Source organism: Metopolophium dirhodum, chromosome 7, assembly GCF_019925205.1.
Source record: "Metopolophium dirhodum isolate CAU chromosome 7, ASM1992520v1, whole genome shotgun sequence".
In the NCBI taxonomy this organism is placed as follows: domain Eukaryota; kingdom Metazoa; phylum Arthropoda; class Insecta; order Hemiptera; family Aphididae; genus Metopolophium; species Metopolophium dirhodum.
The window spans coordinates 11,616,106-11,640,584 of record NC_083566.1 but is presented as its reverse complement, the minus strand read 5'-3'; the positions used below and the strand labels follow the sequence as shown (position 1 = coordinate 11,640,584).

General features: G+C 27.2%; 3 protein-coding genes across 6 annotated transcripts; 1 reads left to right on the top strand and 2 right to left on the bottom strand.

Moving 5' to 3' along the window:
- Nucleotides 1-9,824: 9,824 nt before the first annotated feature.
- LOC132948999 (E3 ubiquitin-protein ligase RING1) lies at nucleotides 9,825-13,180 on the top strand. The gene is made up of 3 exons (XM_061019735.1): nucleotides 9,825-10,379; nucleotides 10,443-11,047; nucleotides 11,532-13,180. Exons 1-3 carry the CDS (start codon nucleotides 10,183-10,185, stop codon nucleotides 11,735-11,737), a joined length of 1,008 nt encoding a protein of 335 aa, XP_060875718.1. The 5' UTR covers nucleotides 9,825-10,182; the 3' UTR covers nucleotides 11,738-13,180.
- Nucleotides 13,181-14,060: 880 nt separating this feature from the next.
- On the bottom strand, nucleotides 14,061-15,355 carry LOC132949000 (transmembrane protein 186). Its single transcript, XM_061019736.1, has 3 exons — nucleotides 14,895-15,355; nucleotides 14,472-14,617; nucleotides 14,061-14,401 (listed from the first exon to the last, which is right to left on the bottom strand). Exons 1-3 carry the CDS (start codon nucleotides 15,041-15,043, stop codon nucleotides 14,097-14,099), a joined length of 600 nt encoding a protein of 199 aa, XP_060875719.1. The 5' UTR covers nucleotides 15,044-15,355; the 3' UTR covers nucleotides 14,061-14,096.
- A 3,169-nt stretch (nucleotides 15,356-18,524) lies between these two features.
- On the bottom strand, nucleotides 18,525-23,349 carry LOC132949453 (enoyl-CoA hydratase domain-containing protein 3, mitochondrial). 4 transcript variants are annotated; one of them, XM_061020349.1, is made up of 7 exons: nucleotides 22,932-23,349; nucleotides 22,593-22,765; nucleotides 21,159-21,294; nucleotides 19,491-19,672; nucleotides 19,232-19,392; nucleotides 19,058-19,172; nucleotides 18,525-18,948 (listed from the first exon to the last, which is right to left on the bottom strand). In XM_061020349.1, exons 2-7 carry the CDS (start codon nucleotides 22,712-22,714, stop codon nucleotides 18,849-18,851), a joined length of 816 nt encoding a protein of 271 aa, XP_060876332.1. In that variant the 5' UTR covers nucleotides 22,715-22,765; nucleotides 22,932-23,349; the 3' UTR covers nucleotides 18,525-18,848. The 4 variants fall into 4 exon arrangements, with proteins under 4 accessions (XP_060876332.1, XP_060876331.1, XP_060876333.1 ...); XM_061020348.1 differs by having other exon boundaries at nucleotides 22,936-23,349; XM_061020350.1 differs by lacking the exons at nucleotides 22,593-22,765; nucleotides 22,932-23,349 and adding an exon at nucleotides 22,045-22,566.
- Between the last annotated feature and the right edge of the window lie 1,130 nt (nucleotides 23,350-24,479).

Genomic DNA, 24,479 nt, shown 5'->3' with positions numbered 1-24,479 from the left:
ATGGCATAGAATAACAAAACGCGCTCTGATAGAGACAATTTGTACCTTCCGATTCGGTATTTATAGAAATAGATACCTATTGGTTATTTTACTGTTTCTAAAAAATTAATTTTGTTATTGAAACTTTACACTGGTAAGTACAATTCTACTCATTATAAAATATACTCTTATACATTTCACTCAAAGCAAAACGATGAAATGTCGGGAGAATACATACAAGCTGTAATAGTATCACTGTGATCGATAATGGCAATAATAAAATCCAATTAAAATAATGAAAAAATTGCTTTAAAAGGTTATAGGTAACTATATGTAGGTATACCTACAAAACACAAAAAAAATTAAGCAGTTTAATCGGTGGAAATGCGTGAAGCCGTGAAAACTATCACAGACTCAAGGTGGATATATATTTAATACATTTTAAGACACGGTCTTAGATTAAGACTTAAGATTTAATCCATATACAGGGTGATTTTTTAAGCATGCTCACCCCATTTTTATGCTTAAATTATGCATATATTCAAATTTTGATTTTTAGAATTTTTAAGTGTCACTGAAGACGATAATTTCGATTACTTAGATTTTTCACAACATTTAAGGAGTATCCTGTGGCGATACCAACTTTTGTTTTTAAAATGACAACCTATATGTTTTAAATCAAAATGTGATTCAGAATAATTTTCTGAAAACTTTGACGTACCGTAATCGAAATTTGAACGAAAACTTCCGGAGTTATTCTATTTGAAATATTAAGGAATAAGGATAATAGTCTATTAAATACTAATATTAATTAGGCCAATATTAATTTTTAACCATTATTAACTTATTAACAAATATTTAATACTGCATACCGAATCATAATAAATTATCGAGCTCGTATCCATTTACAATTTTTCCTTATTCCTTAATATTTCCAATAGAATAACTCCGGAAGTTTTCGTTCAAATTTCGATTACGATACGTCAAAGTTTTCAGAAAATTATTCTGAATCACATTTTGATTTAAAACAAAGTTTGAGTCATATGGAGTTGGTATACATTTAACGGGCAACGAAGTCCACGAGATCAGCTAGATTATTATTAATAATTAACCAAAAAAAAAAAAACACAATATTCACTTGGTTTTTCACTGTTTTAAACATATGTTTTAGTAGTGTTTTAAACAATGAATAAAACGTTTAAAACAAATGGTTTGATTTCATGTTTTAAACATATTTAAAACAAGTTGTTAGCAACATTGTGTTCTAAAAATAACAACCCTGACGGTTGGACATATTTTTTTCTCACTTTCTTAATTCTTATAGTATTGTTATCACCACCAATTTGATTTCAATCCACTTCGGTCATCAGTCAATAAATATTATTATTTATCATTGTTATTATTATTAAACTGTTTAGTTTATACTAAACTTTATATAGACTCTCTATAGTCCGCGACATGAAAAGTGGCCCCTGCCCGTCACGAACCTAGCGGCCGTTTCGCCTCAGTGGTCCATAACGTAATTAAACTAATTGCCGCGTTTTTTTGAATTAAAAATTAATTTACTGAAAATACTTTAAATATTTTATAAACCAATAATTTGTTTATTCAAACCAAATAAATAACATTAAAAACTTAAAACAAATAATACAAATACAAAAAAAAAAAATTAAATATTTTATTCTCTGTTTCCTTCGTCATCATCTTGATCGTCGGAGAAATAAACGTAGGACTCGCATCTGGTAATTCTGGATTAACATTGCTTCTTGCTTCAGCACAAATCCGTTTTACAGTACGATGAGATATTCCACAAGCTTGGGCTGTAATAACTTGAGCACTTTTAAAAAAATCAGCCGTTAAATCTGGCTTCTCTGACATTTGTTTTAAAAATGTATACACACTATAAATAATTTTTTTACTCTGGCTGTGAGTATCTTTATCAACAAACGACATTTTTAAATAATTTACACGGTAACGTTAAATGGTGACAGAGGAGAAAAAATGGTGTAAAAAATAGTTGTTAACGAACGGACGGTAAACAACTGACAATGCGATAAAACACGTGAGCCATAGGACCTGTATGTATTATGTGCATCACTGTATCCCTTCCACAGTACGTTTTACAGCTGTCTTCCAGACACTCCAGTAAAAACTGGTTTTTTAGTCTGGACAGCTGTAAAACGTTGGTAGCCGGTAAGGATGCACAAAAAAAAAGTCAACTAAAATGTGTATTACGATTTACGAGTGGCGGCAGCCACGCAGTATGCGGTATAGGTTGAGAACCAATGGCTAACGGGTAGGGAAGCAGCAACGGGTCGCGGTACACAGGGGCCACTTTTCATGTCGCGGACTATAGTTTATACTGTTGTAATAACGTAAAATAAGATAAAATAAAATCTAAGTATAAATATAAATATATAAATACGGCTCCTGCCGATAGTTATATTAAAATAGTAAAAGTTAGAATTGTAAAATTACGCTATTACCTTCCTCCAGGTGTTCGGAGGGCTCTCGAGATCGTGTATTCGAGAATTATATCAAATACACCGTACAATATGATTTTATGAAAAAAAAACACATAGAACGTATTGACTGCAATCCACATAAAATATTATATCATATGCCTTACCTGATTCGCAGTTGTTCGTAGACAATATTGTGAGAGTTTTAGGTTTTAGATAAGATAAAGTACTACTTCAAATACACAAATTGAATTAACGAACGCACTGATTATTGCTTGCATAAGAAGTCCAGTTGTCGCTCGTTGAAATCGGTTTGATACTTGAGAGGTTGTTACTTGGTGGCTGGTGCTCATGCACTGGTTTAAGGGACGGACGCGAGGATGCTGACCAGAGATTGGAGGGTGGCTTTGTCACTAACTTATTGTGGGCCTGGGAACTAGATTATTCTTTGGCGTCAGCATAAAATAAGGTCACACACATCCTACGTAATATTGTTATGAGTGCGTGTCGAATTATTAGTTGTCGTTGTCAATGGTTTTATTTGATGCGACCGATTTCTACAAGCGACAGTCTGGCCGTTGTTTATTATTCTGTAAAATTTTAAGTTTATTATAAGGGTGTGTGAGCATATCATTACACTGTATACAAACAAATTCAAATAGGTAACAATTTTACAAACACGTCACTCATGTGGAAGTATAGAATTTATTCCAACTGTGAACTGACCATCTATGTTTTATAATCTCTATGATTGGCAACAGCATATTATACCGTCTCTCTGTCATATGCTAATTAATATTGCTTAATATTAAAAATAGTATAGTATCCATTGATAAATTTCAGACTCGTTCAGTCGTTCGTCTGTTTTTAAATTGAGTTGGAAAAAAGTTCGACCAGGATATTCACACGCGCGGGACGTCAACAAAAAATTTTCAATAGGAAGACGTCAGCATGTCGCGATATTGGAAAAAAATCACAAAATATAATGGTAGACTTGAAAACATTGTCTCGTGTCCTAGACGCGACGATGATAAGTATTATTTTTGATTATTATATTTATATATTTATATTAATCTTTTGCCCATATATTATATAGTAGTAAGTAGTATACGATTGCTGTTGACCGGTAAGCTTGTACTATAATAACGATATTCCTTGGTATAACAATATAGGTGTAACTCGCATATTTGTCTCGTTTATCCGATTACGGAATCGATGGAATCTTGATTGCTCGTCCCCCACTCGCTCGAAATTGCTTCAGGTTGCTTCCTCACGCTTAATTTATAAGTGACGAAACCACGAAACGAATTAGCCTATTGCTATTATACCATTTAAATATTATAGGCAATTCTTTTAATAAATTGTAAATTTATCTCGAAAAGTTGTCATCATTGTTTTTAAAAATATTGTATTTATGATTTTAATTTTTAAAACATTTTGAAGACATTAAAAAAACGTATATTGTTACTTTTTTGAATGAACAATGAACATAAACATTATAATTTAGTATTGCTTTATAAACAGAATATTTTTCTCGCTCATTTTGCTCATTTTTATGTATACAAATCAAACTTTGAATGAGTAATACTTAGGTAAGTACCTAATTAGTTTTAAAGTATTAATAGAACGTTTTTGCGAGGACATCGGATCTCGATATCCAGAATTATCCGCTCATTTAAATTTTAAATACTTGTAGGCCAATAAATCTATAAGCAATCATATTAACTAGTTGAAAATTCGATTTTTACACTCCAAAATTCCCAAAAAAATACTCATAATATGAAACAATCAATATATATCTTGTAATCCGAAAAGTAAAACGTTTATACTTTTCGAAATAATTAGTTTACAGTTAAAAGAATAACCCTGCAGTAGGTATGATATATATATATTTATATTCATGAATCTAGGAAAAAAAATCCCCTGAATAATAGGCCTATTATAGTAGGTTATTAGTAAATAATTATTATGTGAATGAAGCTACTACCTACCTATTTTATTATTATGAAATAAAAGTATATATAGCTACAATCTGCATTATGCCATTATACAGTTATTACAGTTACCCCCATGCGACTGAGCGAAATCAATAGGTATTATAGGTACCTATATTTTTGATTTTAATGCAGTTTTTCTACAGTCTAACTACAACAATAAATTATATTCTTATTTGATAATGTAAATATAACAAATTATTTGTGAAATTTATTCAAATAGTTTTTTTTTCAATTTTTTGATTTCAATCAAAGAACTATTATAACTGTGTAAATTTGTAAAGTTAGAGCAGATCATAGGCACACATTGAGTGTGAATTTAGGGGGTGCTGGAATGATTTATGGTACACAGATCCATTGGGGCAAAGCACGGCCACACCGCCCTAATGCGGGCTAATACTATAATAAACTCCATTGCAATAATTTTAAATTTTTATACATGTAAATAGCAATGAATCAAATGGTGTAGGTATAATAATTGTTAAGAGGACGCACGTCCACGTGTAACGTGTTGTCTCAGTGTAAAACATAGCAAAACTGTTTTGCTAGGGGTAAGAACTGCTCAGGCTATAGTCCAAGCTAAGCATCCAAAAATCTACACTATAAAGAGGAGAACATTTACTGTGCAACGTTATTTTATTTTTTCGATACCAAAATTAAAAAAATAGTTATTCAAGTTTGAAAAACTCTAAAATTAATACATTTTTAAACAACGAGAACTTTTTTCGTATTTGTGAAAGGTATTGAAAAATTAAAAAAAAATTGCAGAGTTCATATTCTCCTCTTTATATAGTGTGAACATTTGGTTGCTTGGATTTTGGCCTGAGTAATTCTTACCCGCGAAATACCGTTTTTTTTATGTTATACATTTGTAAGACGGGGACAATACGACGTCGGTAATCGGAAAAAAAATCCCGAAAAAGTATCAAAATTGTATTGAAAAATACATTAAGATTACATAAAAAATCATATAAAATTATAAAAAATAGAAGGGAGCTTACATCCCTATAATATATATATTTAATTTTCAAGTTCCTTAATGAAGATCATATTTTTCGCTTTTGCTATAATGTAGTAATTTACTATTTAGTTTTAGTGTAATGATAATATTATGCTATATATCAAATTGTATATAAAAAAAATACATAAATGGATAAATATAAAAAGTTTCATATTATAAATTATTCATCATAAATTGAAAGGTAATTAGCAGAGGTAATTTAAAAAAAAATAGTTTGTTATAATAGGAATTCATTCTGGATGGTTTTTCAAATTTAGTAGACTAATTAATATATACGAAATTACTATAGATACTTATAATTTGAACTTTGATTAGGAACATTACATAAAAACAAACGTTTTTTGGTATAATAATTGGTTATATCTATATGTATACCTATAAACAGGCCTTTTTAACAGGCATAGGTCATAACATAAGAAAGAGGTGTACCTAATTATAATATAACATTTGTATAGCATTATTATTATAATTATATAGGTACCTACTATAATTGTATTTATTATTGACTATTGTAGTACATTTTATTATTTTAGACTAAAAAAAGTTACCTTATTCAACAACTTCTATTATGATATTTGTTATTATTAGATAATTATCTTAAATCGTAGTTTTCACGACGATTACAAATATGAATATAATAGCTTGTAATTTATCGCATCTGTAATCTGTTGCAATACGATTTTCGAACAGCATTATGAAAATATGAACACAGAAGTACAGAACCCGCATTCCTATTTCATTCATTCGGTTATAGATAAGTATTATAGTAGTGATGGCATTCGGCATTTTCAATCAAGATTTACGGCATCAGCTGATTGGTTGGTAGTCTAGTGTTGGGAATCATCTAGATAATTTTATCTAGATAAATTATCTAGATACAATTATTTCTTTAATTATCTTATCTAGATAAAAATAATTGAATCATTTAATTATCTCATCTAGATAAATGTAATGGTCATCTGTGGTAATTTATCTAGATAAATAATATAATAATAAGAATATTTTTAAATACTGAAATAGCCAATAATTTACGAGAACCGAGTAGTGATTCCAAATTCCAATATTATTATAGTTAAAAAACGAAAAGCCAATATATACTATGACACAGTTGCAATAGGTATTTTAAATGTCAGTGGGTACCTATAGTTAAAATTTTAAACATAGTAGGTATATAAGACGCGGTGTGAACGCGGTGAAATAGCTAATATATTATTCTATTGAAATACATTAAGATTTTAAAACATAATTACTAGTTTCAAGTTTGTAATTTTGAAGGATAGGACACTGACGTCTGACACTCTAATAAGACGTAATAGTGTTGGACAGTGGATACACATTGTATATAAAAATCATGCTTAATGAGTAGGTAATGACATTTTTAAAAAGGTGGATAAGTGGATGTCGCTCTGCTGTACGGTAGGTTACAAGTGGGTCACTGTAATGGATGGTGTTAAATTTGAATTCAATGATATAATATCATTGTATAAGAAAAACGATTCTGAGCGAAAACGGTCAGTCAGCCTATGATTTTACCAAGTATATTTAATGATATTATTGTGAATAAAGTAATTTATATATAACCTATTTACGTGGAGCCTTGTTTTAAATTTTCAATCCTTAGCCATAAAAGTTAAAAATGTATTAATTTTTAACTACAAAATAATTAATAAATTATAAATTCGATAAATGTTGTCAAAATTTGAACTTTAAATGCTTATAAAAAAAAACTGTGCCTATGTATTTTCAATATTTTTCAACTGCTATTGTAAAAATATATCAGGAGTCTTGTATTAAATTTTTACACTTTTTGGCCCAACAGATAAAACTTTATTGATATTTATAGAAAAAAAAACTAAAAAAATTGAAAACTGAAAATGCCCGTAAACAGCTCAAAAAGTGTCAAAATATTTTCAAAATTGTATGGTGTATAGGAAATGCTAATATAAACATTCAGTGAAATTTTCATGTATCTACAGTTATTCGTTTTTGAATTACAAGAAAATAAGGAAATCGGTACATGAGAAATCGAGTGAATATCTAATGTTGTAAAAATATGAATTTAAAACGCTCATAAAAATTTAATTTGACTTTCTTGTAGAAATTTTTTTTTTGATAAAGTTAGACAAACTTATGAGGAATCTTGTATTAGATTTTAAAATCTTAGATTTAAAAAGAAAAATTTTTATGAATTCTCATCAAAATAATTTGCTATTTTTCGTGATTTTTCCGTATTTTGTCAAAATTTGAACTTTAAATGCTTATAATTAAAAACTGTGACTAAGGATTTTTAATTTTTTTCATCTGCATTTGAAACAATAACCTAGGAGCCTTCTATTAAATTTTCAAGCTTTTTTACTCAACAGATAAAATTTTATTGATATTTATAGAAAAAAAAACTAAAAAAATTGAAAACTGACAATGGCCGTAAACAGCTCAAAAAGAGTCAAAATATTTTCAAAATTGTATTGTGTATAGAAAATGCAAATATAAACAACCAGTGAAAATTTCATGCATCTACGGTCATTTGTTTTAGAGTTACACCAATAACCAAAATCGATTTTGTTAAAAATCGATTTTGCGTAAAAATTCCCGTTTTTCCTTAATTTTTCTTTTGTTTTTCACATCGCTTTTAAAAACTACTGAGAAATTAAAATTTTGACCTCCCCAATGCACCAACGATATTCACTTTCCCATCGAACAAGATACTGAAGTCGAAAATCGAAGCATTATTTCGACTACTTATCGTGTACACAGACACAAAAATAAAAAAATAAAAAAAAAAATAAAAAAAAAAACACACATCATTGTAAAATCAATACATTCATCGTTTCACTCAGAATCTAAAAAGAAATGTTTACTGAAATATTGTCAGTTTTATTTTGTTATTTTATTTTTTTTCAAGTTGTATTAAAAATTTAAATTGTATATTATTTTAGTTGAGTAATGACATTAAGGATTTATTAATTAATAAATATTATCCAATTAGTAATTACTAATAAATTACATTATTTATAATATAATTTTAAAAACATTATCTATTTTTTTATCTAGATAAATGTTATGTGTATGTGTATTTTTATCTTTATCTAGATAAAAAAAAATGATGTTATATTTTATCTTATCTAGATAAATTTTGAATGAATTATCCGTTAACTTATCCAGATGATTTTTTGGTTATCTTTTCCCAACACCGGTTAGTACGATTAGATGGACCATTACTAAATAAATTTATTTTGTCATGAGATGGACCATCTTTCGTGGTGGTTAGCGATGGTTAGCTTGGTGCCAGTGTACCGCGTCCCCACGATAATTATGCGTATTATATACGTAGTAACAGACAGTGTTCTAGGTACTTATTTATTTTCCATAAATATAAATACAATCACCGATTTCCTAATGTATAATCAACTATAACAATAATGATACTTAATACCTATTGAAATTTTGTTACTATAATATTATACTTAAAAGCGAAAGACTTAGGTATGTTTCTTCATAATCTCAAATTTGAATGAAAAAATAGCTTCATTGGAGCACTCAGAATCTAAAATTATATTAAAAATAGTATAAACATACGTTTTTTCAGAGCATTTAATTCCGGGCCCTAATAATTATGTATATCTAAAGCATTAAGTAATTAAGCAAATCACCAGTACTATAGTTCTATAATCAAGGACTATAATATTAAATATATTAATGTAATGTATTGTCTGTATTATTTGGTCTTGTAAAATACAATCAACTTAAAACTTCACTGAATGAGTCAGAGAGTATGAAGTATGAACTATGAATTATGTCATTATGATACCATTTTCCTTAATATATTGTTGATTGTAATTTGGGTATAATATTTTGTAGCACCCTCTCTAGTGAATAGTCGCTACAACAGTTGTAATTGATATGGTTTAAAACTAATAATTAACGATTAAAATTTTGTTTAAATATTTTCATAATTCTTATTTAATGATAAAAATAATTTTGAATTTTTTACTGATAACAAAAATCGATATTAGATAATATACAGCTTTTGTTTACACCAACAATCGCGTGGAAATGGAATAATATTATATACTAATACACACTATAGTTTAATAGTTATTGTCTTATAATACATATTATATACATTTTACATTAATTTAAATTTAAAAATGTATCTTCAATAGTTTTATTATAACAGATTAATTTTTATTAAATTCTTTATTTACTCACTTCTTCAGTAGAATTATACATTACAAATTTACAAATCAAACGTTTAGTTATAAATTAAATTGTTTTATGGTTAAAAATCGATGTTTTGGTTTGTTTTTTAATATCGAATTAATTGAATCAGTTCTGAATTCTGATTTGAGTTTATGTAATATTGTCATTTATGACAACAATACAGTATTAAATTTACTATTTTTTATAAACAGTAAACCTAGGCTTAACTCATTATACTTGTAGATTATACGCTAAATATATTCGATTTATTCTTTTGATAATTTTAATTTATTATATTAAACTTAGAGTTATAAATTATACCTATTATATTTTATTTATATAGTTCAATTAATTAGTATATATTATTATTATTATTATTATTATTATTATTATTATTTTTCTTATTTCTTATTGAGTATTTTATTAAATAAATTATAAATTTGTTGAAATACAGTATTACTCATACTTAATTGAATATTTTATTAAATTATTTTATTCTGATTGTAAAAGAAAAATTGTTTTTAACATGGCTTCAGCAGATCCAATGGGTCTTACCAAAACTTGGGAACTTTCACTATACGAATTGCATAGATCTCCTCAAGAAGCTATTACAGACAACACCGAAATTGCTGTATCCCCTCGTAGTCTACATAGTGAACTAATGTGTCCAATATGTTTGGATATGTTGAAAAAAACTATGACTACCAAAGAATGTCTACATAGGTAATTATAAAATATAATTATATATTAATAATATAACTAATAAAATTATATATTTTTTTTTAGATTCTGTTCAGACTGTATTGTGACTGCTCTTCGTTCAGGTAATAAAGAATGTCCTACTTGTCGTAAGAAACTAGTATCTAAACGGTCCCTACGTCCTGATCCAAATTTTGATCTTCTCATATCTAAGATTTATCCTAGCCGTGATGAATACGAAGCACATCAAACTAGAGTATTGGAAAAGTTAAATAAGAGCCATAGTCAGGCCAATTTAGTTCAGTCAATAAATGAAGGTATCAAATTACAAACTCAAAATCGACTACAACGAACCAAAAAAAACCAACATGAAGAACTAAATGAAAGCAGCTCATCAACTACTTCAAAACCTTCAAATAGTTCAAGTCGAGATAATGTAACTAGAACAATGGTACAAACAAAAGTGGCAAAGAAGATGAAGTCTGTTATGATCTCAGAAAAAGAAGGACCTGCATCAACTGTTGACACTTCAGATATAACAGAATGCGATGGTACATCAAAAGGTGTGTCAGTAGATGAAATAGAACTAGTGTTTAAACCTCATCCTACAGAAATGGCCAGTGACAATCAATTGATCAGAGTTTTGAAAGAAAACTCTGTACGTTATATAAAAACAACAGCTAATGCAACTGGTAAGTCTTTAAAATTCTATAGATTTAAGATTCTTTTGTTATTGTTCAGATATTTTTTACGCACAACCCAAACATTGGAAAGTATCACTGCAATAAATAACTAAATTATTATAATTGAAGAATATCTTCACTTTTTATGTATGGTACAGGACAACCCCAGAAAATAAAAAATATAAATATAAAGTATATTAACGACATTTTAAATTATACAGGTTGGTTACTAAAAGTTGTTGTTTAATAGCTTTACATTTTATATGTGTAAAATTAAACTCGTGAAATATCACCAATAATTCTTATGCTGAGTTGTATGAACAATTTATTAAATTTAATGGTCCAATTGTGGGCCATTAAATCTTGTTTAAGGGACCCATTAGCTCACTGTTGATTCATTAAATGGGTTGTGCAACCCAGCATTAGTGTAATAAAGTAGCACAAATCAATTTTTTAAAACATATTATAATATGTACATGAATTTTTTTTCTAGTTGATCATTTGAGTAAATATTTAGCTATGCGATTGACGTTAGACCTTGGTTCAGAGCTTCCAGAACGAGCTCTTAATTTTTTGATCTATGTTGCACCCACTGCAGATCAATTTGTTCCTCTCAGTGGCAATCAAACACTTCGAAATGTACACGATAAGTTTTGGAAAGTTAACAAGCCACTGGAAATGTTTTATTCTTTTACATAAATTATTTATTTCTTACAATCAGCTATAATTATATTATAATATATTTTTATTTGTTTACAAATATCAATAAAAATAAAAGTTTATAATATCTTACATTATGGAATTTACTTTGTATTTACCTCACTCTTTTCAATATTTTCGATAATTTTAGTGATGTAGTTTTAAAAAATAATAATTTATTATATAATTTTATATCATAAATGTATACTTTGATTGTTTTTTTATTGTTTGTATACCTTGGTAATTATAATTTTTTTTTTTTTCAAATACATATTAACATTTAATTTTAATTTATAGAAATTATTTGTATTATTATTACTTACTTTATTTGTATTAAAGTATAACTAATAATTGAGAAATAGTAAAAGATGTGTTTAATTAATTATTAAGAAAAAAGTACAATCATCAGTACAGTAATCGACAATATTGTATAACTTATATAGTAATATTTTATTTTTAATTGTTTTAAAATCAAACTGATTTTACATAAATACGTGTCATGTAAATGTATATTTCATTAAATTAATAAGCTATAGATTTAGTAAAAACATTGTTGATGCATTTTAAATTTTGTGGTCGACACTTTTTTAAATTTAATGTATTCAAATTAATTGTATGTCACACATTTCATCAATGTAGGTATTGAAGCGCAAGTGCGTATTTCGACGCCTCAGTTCAAAACTGCAACAACTTCAGATATAACAAATCTGAGTTATAGACTTATAGACCATCTTATAACTATTTCAGTTCAAGAACCCAATAAAATATAGTTAAATTATTGACCACGAGAGAGCATTTTCAATATTATAATTTACATTACATTATATAGAGAAACAATATAGAAAACATATTATACCCAATAAACCAATTTTTTCAGTTGTTACAGTTATGAACTGAGCCGTCGATTTGATGAAGGGACAATATGATGGATAGTGGATATTCCTTGGACCAAATTCATTGCACCATCAATATTATATAGTAGTACTGTAGTAGCCTATAAATGATTGGTTATGCTATCATTAGATTAAAAATAAGAAATTTTAATTTTTAACTTTTTAAAATGTAATACTTATAGGTGTTAAAGATAAACTGTAAATTATTCACTTAAAAAATTGAAATTTATATTATTTAATTATTATATTTACTTTATCATTTATATTATTCCACAATAATCAGATAAACGTATAGTTTTGAGAAATAATATTTTAATTTGTTGTGTTTTGAAATTTTTCATCTTATTAAATTATAAATATCGGGTCTTATTAATGAGTCTATGTTCTTTATTATAATGAACATATAAGTAGTTATAACTTATCAGAGACCATGGAAAATTCAAAATTTAATGTATATAACTAGATACTGCTGTATATTTAAAGTATATTTTATAATATATTTATATTGCAATTATAATAATTTATATTACTATTAGTAATGAGGTGGGTAGGATGAATTAATTTTTGCCGAAAAGAATACATTTATATTATCAACATTAAAGTATTATATTACTATAACATAGTGGTTCTCTAAATAGCGGACATCTTGGTCGCTAAAATGTATATTATGTTATGTTCAGATTGTACAAAGTTTGTAGTTCGTTCCCAAGAAAACACCCACTATTGGTAGGTTTATTAATAACTTTTGAGTCAATACAGACTTACCATAAAACTGTGAGTTAGGGATGGGCATGAGATCCGTATATCTGAATAATTATCCGGATTTGAATCAAATTCTTATCAGGATTCATGGATTTGATTTTTATGTGAATTATAATTATTTTAATACATGGTAAAATAAATTGTTTTACTATAATGACTTAAGTTTATTAGAATATAAAAATGAATCATTGATCAGCATATTCGTATAATCCTTTAAATCTGGATTTGCCATATCCGAATAATTCAGATTTTCGAAACCTGCGGATATTTTCACCACTAGTGTGGATAGGGGTTAATGGTATGGATAGGTAATAGCTCAAAATTAATCCATACATATATTTATAAATTGTGTATAGTAAAATATGCAATATAGATAAAAGTTTCAAGGTTCCACAAATAATGTTTTTGAATTACAACAAAATAACTTGCATTCTTATTCTGCGTAAAATATATAATTTCATCCAAATTTAAACTTCAAATGTCTAAAAATATCATAATATTTAAACTTTTAAAGACATTAGATGAGGCTCATTAATTAATATTTAATAACAAATCATAAAAAATATAAACCATTTAATAAAAACTAGTTAATAGTTTTCATTGGTTGTATGCACCTAAAATGTAATGACAATGCACCATTAGTAGTGAGTATTGAAAAAAAATTAAAATTTATTTAGGTACATGACTCAATTTTAATTTATTTTTCAAATAATATCACTACCGAACACTTTTCTAAATTTAGCATTATTTAAAATGGTCGAGTTGCGTGTAATTATTTTAAGTGTGATTGGACTTTCTTCCAATTTAATTTTGTGATTTAAAAGACTTAATTTAGAAAACTCAATTGGTCTTATGTCTTCAATGTGGCAATATAATTCCTCTCGATTCCCCCAATAAGATATATATGACATCCGACATCTTTGATCGTCTTCACTTATGTATACAAAAACAACAAGATTATTTGATATTATCCAAGAGGCAATATGTAAGCCAGCTGTTAAACCTAAACCTGAAAATTAACAAGATATTAAACTAAACATTTTTATAAATGAAATAAAAAAAATTTTTATATTACTTACCTATTAATGATGCACAAATTACTTCTTCAGAATTTAAATAACTAAGCATATTTAAACTAAAACACATAGGAATCCAACAAAATAGTCCTAATAGTTGATATCTTTTCATTCTATTTAAACTGATGAAAAATTTCATGTGTGGTATTCTGAAATAATGGTTAAATCATAAAAACTATATTAAAATTTAAAATGTTAATGTTAATGATTTTTTTTTTCATTTTTGTTAAAATAAAATAAAAAGCTACAATACAAATAAATTAAAAATGAATAACCAAAATGTTACAAACAAATATAACTGTTATTGTAATAATTATAATACAATGTGTGAAGACGTAAGACGTTAGATGTAAAGTACATATCTATCTAAGACTTACAAATTATACAATTTAATAAGAAACCATAGTAAAAGATTACCATTCTTACTTATAAATAGGAATAAATTGATCATCTTTAGCATGCTTAATAGTAACTTGATTCACATTAGAATACATTAAACCATAAGACTTCGTCATGAAACTTCGTTTAATATTGTTTAGTACAATTGTATTTATACGTATTGGTAACAGTAGCATTTTATCTATTAGCCCAGTGGCCTCAGTTTTAAATCTTGTATAATACTTAAATATTAAAATATTTCTAAGCAGAAATAATTAAATATGAGTATAAATAAATTTAAAAACAGAATACCGTAACTTCTTATATCTTATTGTAAACAGCAGTTGTAACAATTAATAACATTTGTTTTTAATATTTTATCATAATGACATAAAACAATACATCGAGATAGATGAATAATTTGCTTATAAACAAATGATATTATCCACGGACTAAGAAAGTAAGAATATATAACGGGACGTTTTTTGGGGTACAGTTCGGCTTTCTTATCACTAGTCTTCATGGATCACACTATCACCTATCACAGTCACCACAACTCCGCCCCGGTCAAACGGTCAGACGTCAGCAGTGAGCATAAACATAATATATATATATATGTCTATGGACGTCAGTATCATAGACCTATAAACTATATAATGGACAGCGCATTCTGCTCCGCCCTGCCACGAATGCACCATGCACGGGCGTCATATAAGAGAAAGAAAGAAGAGAGAAAAGAGAGAAGGAACATAAGGGGGGTAATCATTGACATATGAAACTAAGGCTCTACATGGATTATAGTGCCCTAATGAAACTAAAATACTATATTTCCCCTACGTTCTCTTTTACTCTATATCGTTCCCCTGACCTCTTTCTCTAAGCGCTGTCCATTAGTTTATAGGTCTATGGTCAGTATGATGTCAGTAGGCACGAACTAAGATTTCTTAGCACAGAATAATTAGATCCCTAATCTTCATGCACAGAATAAATAACAGAAATGAATTCTGTGTTCTTGGACCTTGGTTGATGGTTCGTGCAGTAGGGGACGCCGCCGTTGACGGCACTACCGCCCTGCCATCGAGCAGAGTTTCTAATACATTCTATAATTTAATGAGCCGAGTGTAGTGTACCCTGCAATGTTGTTCCACTACACCGCTTATATGAACTCTAAATATTTATAACAAAAAACCTCAAGTCGGAAATTTAATTTATATAAATTCATAGACATATTAATATGTCTATGATTTAAATACTTCAAAAATATTATGCTTCAAAATATAAAAATTGAAATAATGAATGTCTTGTTAGATGTACCACCCCATAAAAAATACCATTAACAAATAATCTGTGACATTAATTGTGTGACCGTGGTTACACTTTATTCCAAATGTTTACTATAACTTTTACCGTTTTAATAATTTTAGATTCTGAGCGAAGCGATGAATGTATTGATTTTACAATGATGTGTGTTTTTTTTTTTATTTTTTATTTTTTTTATTTTTGTGTCTGTCATCACCTTTTAGGACAGTAAAAGTGCTTGGATTTTCTTCAATAGTAACTTTTCTGATAGGAAAGTGAATCTAGTTGGTACTTTGGGGGGTCAAAAGTAAAAATTTCCCAGTAGTTTTCACAAGCGACGTGAAAAACAAAAGAAATATTAAGGAAAAACGGGAATTTTTACGCAAAATCTGTTTTCGAGAAAATCGATTTTGGTTTTTGGTGTAACTCTAAAACAAATGACCGTAGGGACATGAAATTTTGACTGAATGTTTATATTAACATTTTCTATACACCATAAAATTTACAAAATATTTTGACTCTTTTTGAGCTGTTTACGGCCATTGTCAGTTTTCAATTTTTTTAGTTTTTTTTTCTATAAATATCAATAAAATTTTATCTGTTGAGTAAAAATGATTGAAAATTTAATAGAAGGCTCCTAGGTTATTGTTTCAAAGGCAGATGAAAAAAATTAAAAATCCTTAGTCACAGTTTTTATTTATAAGCATTTAAAGTTCAAATTTTGACAAAATACGGAAAAATCACGAAAAATAGCAAATTATTTTGTTGAGAATTCATAAAAATTTTTCTTTTTAAATCTAAGATTTGAAAATGTAATATAATATTACTCATAAGTTTGTCTACCTTTATCAAAAAAAAATGTCTACAAGAAACTTAAATTAAATTTTTATGAGCATCTGAAATTTATATTTTTACAACATTTGATATTTACTCGATTTCTCATATAACAATTTTCTTATTTTATTGTAATTAAAAAATGAATGACTGTAGATACTTGAAAATTTCACTGAATGTTCATATTAGCATTTTCTATACACCATAAAATGTTGAAAATATTTTGACTCTTTTTGAGCTGTTTACGGACATTGTCAGTTTTCAATTTTTTTAGTTTTTTTTTCTATAAATATCAATAAATTTTTATTTGTTGGGTAAAAAAGCGTGAAAATTTAGTATATCGTTATATCGATATATCGTTCTAATAGCAGTTGAAAAATATTAAAAATACATAGGCAAAATTTTTTTTTATAAGCATTTAAAGTTCAAATTTTGACAACATTTATCAAATTTATAGTTTATTAATTATTTTGTGGTTAAAAATTTATAAAATTTATAAAATTTTTAACTTTTATGGGTAAGGATTGAAAATTTAAAACAAGGCTCCACGTAAATAGGTTATATATAAATTACTTTATTCACAATAATATCATCAAATATACTTGGTAAAATCATAGGCTGACTGACCGTATTCGCTCAGAATCGTTTTTCTTATACAATGATATTTTATCATTGAATTCAAATTTAACACCATCCATTACAGTGACCCACTTGTAACCTACAGTACAGCAGAGCGACATCCACTTATCCACCTTTTTATAATTTATCTTATAAATCGAAACTAGACATGAATAATATATTGTCATGTTCTTTTAAAATAAACATTTGTCAACATTAAACAATTCATTAATACTACCTTGCTAACGGTTAACACTTAGATTTAAAAAAAAATTAATTCTGCTTCAAGTACCTATAGTACTTCTACGGTACTTGGTCTTAATAATTAAATAATATTGGTCGACAAATTTTGTTAATCGAGTACCTATGTAAGTACTTGGAAATAATATTATTCTACTATTAAAATAATAATGGCTTTTAATGGAATATGTAAATAATTACAAATGTGGGATAACCATATTATACATATATAATAAAAATGGGCAGATTTTAGATAATAATAAATTTAACACAACTGATTGTTTAACTTGGATGAATATATAAATCTATAAAAATATAACAAATAACTATATAGCCCTGGAGTAATTTGTTGAGATAAGAGAATAACTGTGGTTAAGCACTATAAAAATGATGTTACAAGATTCGAAGCTATTTCTGAATTTCTGTCCTGTTAATTTTTTTCAAGTATACCTAGGTAAAATTAGGTAATGTTATTTCTAGTGACATAGGTATTGACGTATTGTAGGTAATTATTATCTAAAAAAAACCCATACTTTAAATGTATGTATAATAGAAGTACGAGTAATCTTTTACTTATATAATAAATTATGTTAAGGTTTCTATATAATATAATAAGTAATTTTCCTCTGGTGTGGTTGAAATACTATTCATAAGGTAATGCCTAATACAACAATAACCAATAAGAAATAATAACATATTTATGTATATTAAAATTGGTACACAAAATAATATGTATTTTGCAATGAATCAGGCTTGTTAAGTATTCAAATACTTTTCAAATACTTTTTGACCAATGTATTTTAAATACAAATTACACCAATTATTCAAATACGTAGTCTGAATAAATTTGAAAAGTATCCTTAACAATTCTGCAATGAATACAAATAATAAGAATACAATAAATTGGGACCGGATTTTGTTCTATTCCCATAACATATATTATATTTATATAAATTATGAAGATTACTAAAAAATATTTAAAGCCAATAAAAAAATTTTAAAAAAAATTTTTTAAATTGACCAATTGGGTTTTCTTTTTTCAACAAATGATTGTAAACCTTCTTTGCAATCATTGAGTTCTAAATTATCTAGCATAATTTGTTCTCCATTCCTGTAAATATATATTAGGTATAATTGTTAGATAAATATACAATTCTGTAATAATGTTTTAAATGTTTAAAATTAAAACAAACATTTTTTTTTAAAAAATACATAATTACCTGTATGCCATTTTAATATTTTCATCGATTTGTCGGTAGAAAAATTTCTTCCCCAAAGTAATAACAGAACGGCTTTTTTGACCAATTAATATTGTCAACTTGGTAATTTCATCATCTAAAAGTAATATTAATGAGTAGAACCAATCACATCTAAAATTTTTTAAAATAATTAACCTAATTCTTCAGGTTGAACAACCTTACTAACAAGACCAGTTCTAAGAGCTTCTTCGGCATTGATTGGTGTACCAGTAAATAACATATAAGCCGCAGTTTTTTTTGACATAACTCTAGTCAGTGGAATTCCTGGAGTAGAACAAAACAAACCAAGGTTTACACTAAAAGTAAAATATTATATGTTATTATGTAAGTTTTTTTTTTACATAGTATTTTAGTCTACAGTAGATCAAAGTATAAAATTCAATAAATTCCATACCCAGGTGTTGAAAAAGAACTGCGGTTTGAACAAATAGCCATATCTGAAGCTGCTACTAATTGACAACCCGATGCTGCAGCTATACCATCAACACATGCTATAATAGGTATAGGACAATCTATCATTGTATTCATAAGTTTTGTAGCTAATGAGAATATCATTTTCTGGTTTTCTGGTATGCTCTATAATATTATACAAATGTTTATTATTTATTAATGATAAAATATTACGTACTATTATAAACCAACCGTTGGACTATATTTAGGAACTTATATGTATTTCTGACAAAATAAAATCCGCAAATGCTTTTTCATTTTATTACATTAGAAAGTTACTGGTAAACAATTTAAACAAATAACATAAATTTTACTTTTTATCTAACTGGGTAGGCACAAATCCATTAAAATGTCTGGGTGGCTAACATTTTAAAGTTTTAACATCAATGTGAGTCCCCTACTCACAGTGATATTAAGTCCCCTAAGTCCACTTAGCCCTCCTGCGATTTGTGTCTATGTATCTAAGTATTTAAATTAAACACTTAACATGCATTATGTGGTACTCATAAACTTGACAGGGACAAAACAATTATCTATGATCAACATCAACAAAAATTGGAAAAAAAGGCTAATTATGTCAAAAACTTATAAGAAACTTATTTTATAAAATAATATTTTCAAAATTGTCTACACTCCTATACAATTAGATTCTGAGCGGAGTGATGCATGTATTGATTTTACAATGATGTGTGTTTTTTAAAAAATTTTTAATTTGTCTGTTTACACGATAAGTAGTTGAAATAATGCTTCGATTTTCAACTTCAGTATCTTCATAGAAGATTTGGAAGTGAATCTAATTGGTGCATTGGGAAGGTCAAAATAAGAAAAACCAGGAATTTTTACGCAAAATAGGTTTTTGTCAAAATGGATTTTGATTTTTGGTGTAACTCTAAAACAAATGACCGATTTGTATACTGTAGACAGATTTGGTAATGTGTGTAACAATCTTGCAGACTTGTATGTAGAGAATTCGCATCACATTGTCCAAAACATTAATAAATTTATTACAGCTTATATAATACATCTGGAGGAATAGGTCAAGGGGATATAGGGATACCTACATGCAACTTGCAAGCAGGTTGGAAATACTTCCATTTTAAATACTTGGAAGTTAACCTTAACTTGAACCACAAGAATGACAATATGACATCCACAATGAAATAAGATAGAGATTAATTGTTACAATTGCAATGAGCAAATGTTTAATTCTAAAGTTTTGTCAAAGCAAACTAAAAATAATTAAGAAATTTTAAGAAACTATACACCAGAATACAAACGAATATTGCTAAGAAACACGGTGATAAAACTAACATTTGAAAGATAGGTTCTTAGAAAATGTATGAAATTATGTTTAATACAAACACACAACAATATAAACAGAGAACTAATTGCAGATATCGAGGCAGGTTATATATAAATGCTTCAAACATCCAAAACTACTAGAATAGGTAAGTCACATACTCACATATGTAAGCATTTGTCAACAGCCCTTATTATAGAAAACACCAAGACAGCCGTGACAATGTTTGCTTGGCCGAGTGAGGAGACTGAATGAGCAAAAAAAAAGTTGATACCATAGTAAAAGCAAACATATATAATAATTATAACTTACAAGTTCGTTGAGGTTGTGTCCGGCAGAAAAAACAGGTCCATTTCCACATAATACTATACTTTTTAAAGATAAATCATCCCCTGCATTTTTTATTTCTTTAATTAAATGTTGGAGTGCAACAATAGATAGTGTATTTCTATAAACATATGATAATAAATACATTTTTGTAAGTAGTTATGAACAAAATATAATTAAGGTTTAATAAAACTATTTGATTTCTGATACTTTTACAAAGACAACTTTTTTTTGTAAGAAATGCTTTTTTTTTTAAATGTTAAGGATAAAAATATTAATAACATTTTATAATTTTCCCACCAATTTTAAAATTTTGGCGAAATGCTTATTCCATGTCCACAGAAAACTAGTTAATAACCACTGCAAATAACACGATACTCCATAGAAATTACTTTTAAAAAGTTAATTTAAATAAAATATAATGAAATTATTACATCATTACTACAAAAGTAATTTTGTTAGAGTAATTTGTAATTAATGGACCCTATTAGTATTATAAACTTCCACCAAACCAGTTTATGTTGCAACGTAACATGCACAGTTCAAACTAATTTACAAGTATCTACCGCAATCCTGATTTGATGTGGTGATCTGTTTACATGCATTTTGTACTCCCGTAGTCCCATAGTTATTTCCAATGTGAGTTAACTAAACCATTTTAAGTAAGACGAATTGATATTAAAATAAATTAACAGCCATTTACATGCATTTAACTCCAGAAATTAACTAATTTGAATTGAGTTAGATTAGTTTTAGCTGTGCATGTAACTGTAGTAACTAACATTTGTTAACTCTACAAGAATGTGTTAACTGAAAATAGACCTATGCATGTTGCATAGTATAACAGTGTTGATGAAATAAAATGTAATACTTTATATTTGTACGATGTACCACAGGAATTGAAAATTGCATAATTAGTGATATAATTTAAATTATAGAAAAAACAAGTACGGAAGTTCAACTAAATGAGCATTTATACGGTGACAATTAACATTGACAGTCGCAGTCAAGAAACTGGCTTGGTGTAAATCATTTGGCAGTATAGCTGTCATGACACTACATAGTTGACGCCTTGACGGTCATATATTCTGCGGTACTACCGCGATTGCATGACAGCGGCTATCATAGACTAACATTGTGTAAATGCCCCTTACCAATTGTTGTATGTAATTGTGTGTACATTGATTTTTGTTCTTTAAAAACTTTAATACGTTTGTTTAATATGAAACATATTTTATTTTTATAATGTTAAGCCACACAAAAATGGAAATATTAAATGATATTTTATTGTAAATGTTTATTGATGTATAACCACATAATATTTTTTATATAATCGCTATAAACATAATTATATGTAATATGTATACATAAATAGTGATAATTAATTAAATTTATAATTAATACAATAGGTATACATACCTAGTTTTAGGATCTGAAAGAGTTATACGATATGAATTAACTGACTTGATAGTTGTTATAATATTTTCAGAAGATGATGAAGACTTATGTCTATATAGTTGTCTCAAAACTGATTTCAACATTTTTTTTGTGAACTGTACTGTAATTATTTGTAAATTATCTTAATAATGTTTCTGAAATAAATTATTCATACATATAATATTATAATCATATATTAAGTAACCAATATTTAATTTTTGTATTATATATCTAGTCTGTTAATTGTTAAATATAATAATATAATAATAAACATAAACAAATTAATTAGCTAAAAATGAAAATAGTAATAATTGTAGGTACCTACTTATATTCCAAAAAATAAAACTTAGTGGTCTCAATTTGAGGTAGTCGTAGTCAATAATTTATTTGCTATAAGCTTGAATTTGATGTCAAAATATTATAATATAATAAAACTCATAGTTATTTTTTTTCCAAACGTATTATCATAATACACGGTTTAAGATAATAACCTACATCACGAATACTGGGTACGCATCGGATCTGTGATATATTATGTAAAATGAGCAATGACCTTAATCCGTGACCTAACTATATTATTCTGTGCTATACTTATAGTATTTATAATAATATAATCAATGTTATTATACACTGATCACTGATTAAATTAAAAAATTCTTATATAAAAGCATGACAAATTAATTTGTCATGTATAAAAGTATAACACTATATTCAAGGTGTACAATAACAAATGGATCTTCGCAGGAAAAAACTCCGGATCCAGACGTCATTAGTTAGTGTTATCAATATTGTTCTTATCAAATGGTATGGTAATTAAATGCGCGGCGATTTATTTTTGGCATTTGTTAAGTATTCGAATTTCAAATACTTACAAAATACTTGTTATTTGTACTTTTATTCTAGAATACTAAATACTAAATACTAAATACAGTATACTGAACGCTGAAACCATCATATCGGGCCATATTACAGAACATTGACCACCACTGGTTGGATTGGCATTTATCTTGAATCTTTAAATTTTTACCACGAAGGCATGAGCACAATAGATGGAGGGATACATAAGAGGGTTTGGTTGCCTTGATTAAAGAAACTATTAAATAATGGTACTTCATGCCGTGGTTAGTCGGTTAGTCATTGAATTGATTATTAATTTATTGAACTTTTAAAAAAGTATTTGTGTAAGTACCTATTTTGAAAACTTTTAAAAGGTATTTGTATTTATATTTAACTATGGGTTATCACATGGCTTAAATATCACTAGTCTTTATTTTGAATTAAAACTCGTAATTATGCGTTGAACAGCTCGTAATTACACGTTGGTTAACTCGTAATTATCACATAACGCAACTCAAAATTACGAGTTGAAGAGCAGCAATCTATATAATGTTTTTATATTTTGTATTGATTTTACAATGATGTGTGCACACGATAAGTAATTGAAATAATACTCTCATTTTCAACTTCAGTATATTTCCGTTGTGAAATAAAAATTAAGGAAAAACGGGAATTTTAAGCAAAATTAATTTTGAATTTTGGTGTAACTCATAAAAAATCTTAATAAAACTACCGTAAATACATGATTTTTTCACTGAATATTTATATTAGCATTTTCTATACACCATAAGATTTTCAAAATTGTTTTGATTCATGTTGAGTTATTCATAGACATATGAAATTTTCGATTATTATTAGTTTTTATAAAATTAATGTCGATAAAAAAATTTTGCTCCGTGAAAAAATTTGAAAATGTAATAGGCCTGGTAAGTTGTTGTTACCTATTGGAAACTAAAAAAAAAGTTCATCGTAAATCCACAATAATATTTAATAAGCGTCTGAAATTCGAATTTTAAGAGGAATAGTCACACC